Genomic DNA, 5,496 nt, shown 5'->3' on the forward strand with positions numbered 1-5,496 from the left:
AATGAAAACAAACTAACAAAAGTTCAACAATATCATCACCAATAAACCATAAACCAATTAACTTAAATAAAATGAAATCATAATCTCAATATAAAGTGAGGAATTAATTTGTTAAATTATAATTCCTTGTGTCGAAAAAATTTGATTTGATTTAAGTGTGGAAAAGTTTGTTACACACATATTTGATTTAGATCTAAATTAGATAGATTTGATTTAGATCTAAATTAGATATATTTGATTTAGGTCTAAAATAGATTTGATTTAGTTCCAAAGTAGGTATTTTGGACTTTTATAGTTTTGGATTTTTGGCTTAGAGAGCAAGCTAACCTAAATCTATAAATAGAGGGAGTAACCACTATTTTTGTAATCAAGTCAATTAAATTGTATTCACATAATTTTACAGTTGCAAGTGAATAAGAGAATTTCCACAGTTTGTGGGCAGAGAGAAGCTCTGCAGAAACCCTAATTATTTCTTTAAATCTCCTTTCTTATTTTCATCGTTATTGTGTGAGTGATAACAATTTGGTTCATTAAGATTGATAGAAATTCATCATAGGTTCTGGTGGATTTCTAACACAATTAATATAGTACATTAACAACATCAACCACAAAAACAACCCACAAAACAAGAAGAAAAATGGGTACGTGCATAAGGATATACCTTATGCACATCAACACATCCCAAAAAAATTATAGAAAAAAAGGAAAATCAACAAGCATAGTGCTCTCATTCAACATGTCTTTTTCATATGTTGGATTCCTTTATCATCTTCTTGTTTTAATTTTCTCTCATGTTAAACCAAGGGTAAAATGAAATGGTATAACTTTTCTTGATAGAGATGAAAACAAATGGAACCGAAAAAATAAGAATTTTTGTGGATTTTAGTTTTTTATTTTAATTTTTTAGTTTATGTGTTATTTTATAATATTAACTAAAAAGTATTTTTATAGGGTTAGGGTAATTTTTTAATTTGGGTTGGGACAATTGATTTTTCTAGGTTTAGATTTAAGGTGATGAAGATGAATGGAAAAGGATAAATATTTTGAATTTCTTTTATTATTGATTTTTTAAAATATTAATTAAATTGTTTTAATATTAAATAATATTTATTATAGTAATGACATGGACAATTTTGTTGACATGGATCCACATAAGGCTCGCCACGTCATTGCCATGTCATTTCTGATGATGTCACATCTTCAAATTTGATGAGGGACCAAAAAATACCATAAATTATCAAAGAAAGGGACAAAAAAATTGAATTTTAAAATTGAGGGACTAAAACATTAAAAAAAACTAAAATTAGAGAATCAAAAGTGCTTTTAAGCCTAGATAAAAATAAACATCACATCGATTTTTTATGAAAACTATGATAGAGGGATCAAAACTATTTAAATTTAAAATAGAGAGACCAACTTCGTAAATCAGATAAAATTGATATATCAAAACTGTAATATAGTTTATTAATATTACATTAATTAATGAATAAATAACTATTTTCCCCATTTTATATTTTAAGTAAATCCTTAACATTTTAACTTAGTATTTTATATTGAATCAATATATTTCAACCATTTCATTTGAATTATCATTTAAAAGTAAAGGTAAATTTAAAGAAATAAAGACAAATCTATCCTCAAAATAATTCAAATTATAAACTTTATATTTACTCAAATTTAATAATCGTTGAAATTCAAAAAAAAAATTATAATGAGTTGGCAACATGAATCTAACAAAAAAATTTTTTGATAGACAACTCAACTCATAAAAAAAGATGCTCCATCCTTGTCTTGAGATTAGACTTATAAAGGGTCAAAATTACGAAACTTAAGATGCTTATCAAATGTTAGAGTCCTAATTACGATGAATTTGTGAAAAATAGAAAAACTTATAATCAAGATAAAAAAGACAAATAATATGAAATAAAATGATCTGGATGATTCAAATAAACATAAAGAAAAAAAAACAAAATATAATATAAATTAAAAAATAGGAATTGTTGTACAAAAGCCAAAGATCATAATAAGTATGAGTAAGTAAACAACTTGACTTCATGCAAATAACCCCAAATAGTGAGTTTGTGATGTACTTTACGTATACCATGGGCGAATGTAATTTTTGTTTTATATCATTTTAAATAATTTGTTTACTCTATATAAACAATACTACTGACATATAAATGGTATAATCACTCATACAGATAATACTCATAAGAGACTATATGCATTTTGGAGATAAGAGAAATTGTAGATAGAGATTTAACATTTCAATTTCAATCTTTAATTATTTCAAATTTGTAAGTTTTTCTTGTTCTCCCATTTTATTAACATGTTTTTCTTTGTGAAGTTATGTGTTTTTCCTTAATCATAATTTTTTTTCAAATGAGTATAAATTGTCGTGTAGAAAAAAAAAAGAATGAAAATTATGCTAATTCAAATTACAAGTATTTTATTTATCAAAAAAATTTTCTCTAATGGATTAATATTGTAGGTCTTCAATTTGGACATGAAATTCATTATTTTGATTGAATTTATTTATCTAATTATTTCTTAAAAACTCCTCTCTTAGATTTGATTTTTTTTCCCTATGTTAACTTAGACATATATTAAATTGAAGATTAACATTCTTTAGAACATTAAATATTGATTTTCATAAGTTGGTATTGACAATTGGATACTCATTACCATGTGTTATGTTTGTAAGCATGTGTTACCCATAAACCATTGATGTGTGATTTTGTGTCCAATACTTCCATTTTTAATAAAAGTTAGTTGATGAAAACTGTTCAATAGTATTTTTTTTCATTCCAATTAACATTTGTAGAGGAATTCTTTTCATATATATTTGCAGGTCATGTATATTTGATGCCAAAATAATATAAGAAGGATAAACAATTTGATTTTTATTATCATAATTTATGGATGTTCAAAGAAAGAAAAATTAACCAAATATAAAAGAATATAAATGATGTCTAAAAACATAGAAGGTCGAGTGGATGATTCTAAGGAAAATGAAGAGGAAAAGAATCAAGAAAAGGGAAATCAAAAGAATTCCATTTTCCTTTCCCATCCAAAAGGAAGTAACGATGGAAAACAACATGCTGGTGAGACTTCTGATTCAAGTTTTCTCATTCAACAACTTGGTCGGGATATATCAATTCATTGTCTCCTTCAATTGTCAAGATCTGATTATGGATCAGTTGCTGCATTAAATCCGAGTTTTCGATCACTAATTCGATCTGGGGAACTTTATCAACTTAGGAGAACAATGGGAATAATAGAACATTGGGTTTACTTCAGTTGTGAAGTTTTTAAATGGGAGGCATTTGATCCAAATCGTGGTCGATGGATGCAATTACCTAAAATAATTTGCGATGAATGGTTCATGTTGTCTGATAAGGAGTCGTTAGCTATTGGTACCGAGCTTTTAGTTTTTGGTAAGGAATTAATGGCTCCTAAAATTTATAAGTATAGTCTTCTAACAAATATGTGGTCAGTTGGGAAAATGTTGAATACTCCTAGATGCTTGTTTGCTTCGGCTAGCTTTGGAGGAATTGGCATATTAGCGGGTGGTTGTGAAATGCGTGGTAACATCTTAAGCTCTGTTGAGATCTATAACTCTAACACTGGAAAATGGGAAACCCTTCCAAACATGAATAAAGCAAGAAAAATGTGTTCAGGTGTCTTTATGGATGGAAAATTTTATGCCATTGGTGGGATTGCAGCTGACAAAATAACACAACTTACATGCGGTGAAGAGTTTGATATGACGACAAAAGAATGGCGTGAAATACCCAACATGTTCTCAAAACGAAATGAGGTGCTTGAGACACCACCCGCTTCTGGGTCACCTCCTTTGATTGCTGTTGTAAAAAATGTGTTGTATGCTGCTGATTATTCACAACAAGAAGTAAAGAAGTATGTTAAAGGAAATAATTCATGGGTTACCATTGGAGGATTTCCCGCACAAGCAAGCTCGATGAATGGTTGGGGACTAGCGTTTCGGGCATGTGGAGATAAGCTAATATTTCTTGGAGGTCATAATCTTCATGGTAGAGGAATACTTGAGATTAATGCTTGGGTCCCTGACGAAAATGCGCCACAGTGGAACCGGCTTGCGACAAAGGAATCAAGGAGTTTTGTTCATAACTGCACTGTGATGGGATGTTGATGTTTTTTAGTCTTGTATGAGTTTATTTATTGTTATGATTTTAATATTTTAATTTATCCCTAAAACTTATTTCTCTGTGATTTCTAGTTTGTTAATGTGGGTGTTATTTTTGTAATATGAAATTATGTTATTTTTATTCTATAATGTTGTTGGCGTTTAAATTTCAAATTTCTATTGGTGTCAGTGGAAAAATATTAAGCTAATTGTAATGATGTATCGTTGAAGATTTTTATTTGGTTAAATGTGTGATATAAAGTCTAATAAGGTTTTTATATTTTGCATACAGATAAAAAATGTTACAAGAAGAGTTAATATTTTAATCTTTTATGACTTAAAATCTATAACTAAAAATACTTGATGAAGTTAAGAACTGTAAAACTTGAGTATTTTATACTAGTTTTTTAAAAATAATTTACTTAGTTTTAGTCTATTTCTTAACTTCTATATTAATGCCACTAGTATTTTAAATTTAATGAAACATGACATAGTTGAGTCTTACCGTAACCTAATTGTATAAGAGGAAACAACATAATCTAAATATGCCTAAAATTAGTTAAAATTACTAAGGCTAAGTTATTTCTCTCAACATTTTTCGAAGAATAATTTTAGTAGTGGAAACAACTAATCCAAATGTACCTAGGATATTTTAGATAAAGCGATATTTTCATCCATTTTTTTATCTTCCTCAAATGCACATATGTAATAATGACTTTATAAGAGCAAACCTCACTGAAGGAAATAATAGAAAAAATCCATTATATTTATGATTTATGAAATAGTTAGTAAAACATATTCACCATAAAAGCTTTTGAAAAATCTCAAACATTAACATTTAAGGTATTACATGGGTGCATTAACTTTTTTATCGTAACATGTATACTTTCTGTTGGAACTTGTATTAAATTGAATTTAGTAATTATTAAAAGATATGTCTACAACATATTTGAGTCCATGACTTGAAAACATACTTCTTGAAAAGAGATCCGACAAAATTTTACATTAAAATTCTAAAAAGACTAACGATAATTGTAACACCCCAAATCTACCCCGAAATTAATAGGGAAAATCGGAATGCAAAATCTCGAAACAAACATCACATTTGAGGCGTCACATTTTCAACTTAAACAAAACAACGTACAAGCTCATATATGAAGATACATAACACATATAACGGAGGAACTCATACTTCAATAGCCAATCAAATTCGAATAACTTATCACATCGCAGCCGAATTAAAGGAACAACATAATTCAAATCATAACATCCTTGCCAACATGGCACAACTTATCCAACATGTCTCAACAAAGCAATAACAACAAAATCCA

The 5,496-nt window shown here is 28.0% G+C and overlaps 1 protein-coding gene across 1 annotated transcript; it reads left to right on the top strand.

The window, feature by feature from the left end:
• The first annotated feature begins 2,965 nt into the window (after nt 1-2,965).
• LOC131627072 (F-box/kelch-repeat protein SKIP11-like) lies at nt 2,966-4,207 on the top strand. The gene has a single exon (XM_058897903.1). It carries the CDS (start codon nt 2,966-2,968, stop codon nt 4,169-4,171), a length of 1,206 nt encoding a protein of 401 aa, XP_058753886.1. The 3' UTR covers nt 4,172-4,207.
• Nucleotides 4,208-5,496: the final 1,289 nt, after the last annotated feature.

Source organism: Vicia villosa, unplaced genomic scaffold (genome assembly GCF_029867415.1).
Source record: "Vicia villosa cultivar HV-30 ecotype Madison, WI unplaced genomic scaffold, Vvil1.0 ctg.000348F_1_1, whole genome shotgun sequence".
Classification (NCBI taxonomy): Eukaryota; Viridiplantae; Streptophyta; class Magnoliopsida; order Fabales; family Fabaceae; genus Vicia; species Vicia villosa.

Coding starts and splice junctions, on each gene's coding strand:
- LOC131627072 (XM_058897903.1), top strand. CDS start 2,966: ATGATGTCTAAAAACATAGAAGGTCGAGTGGATGATTCTAAGGAAAAT.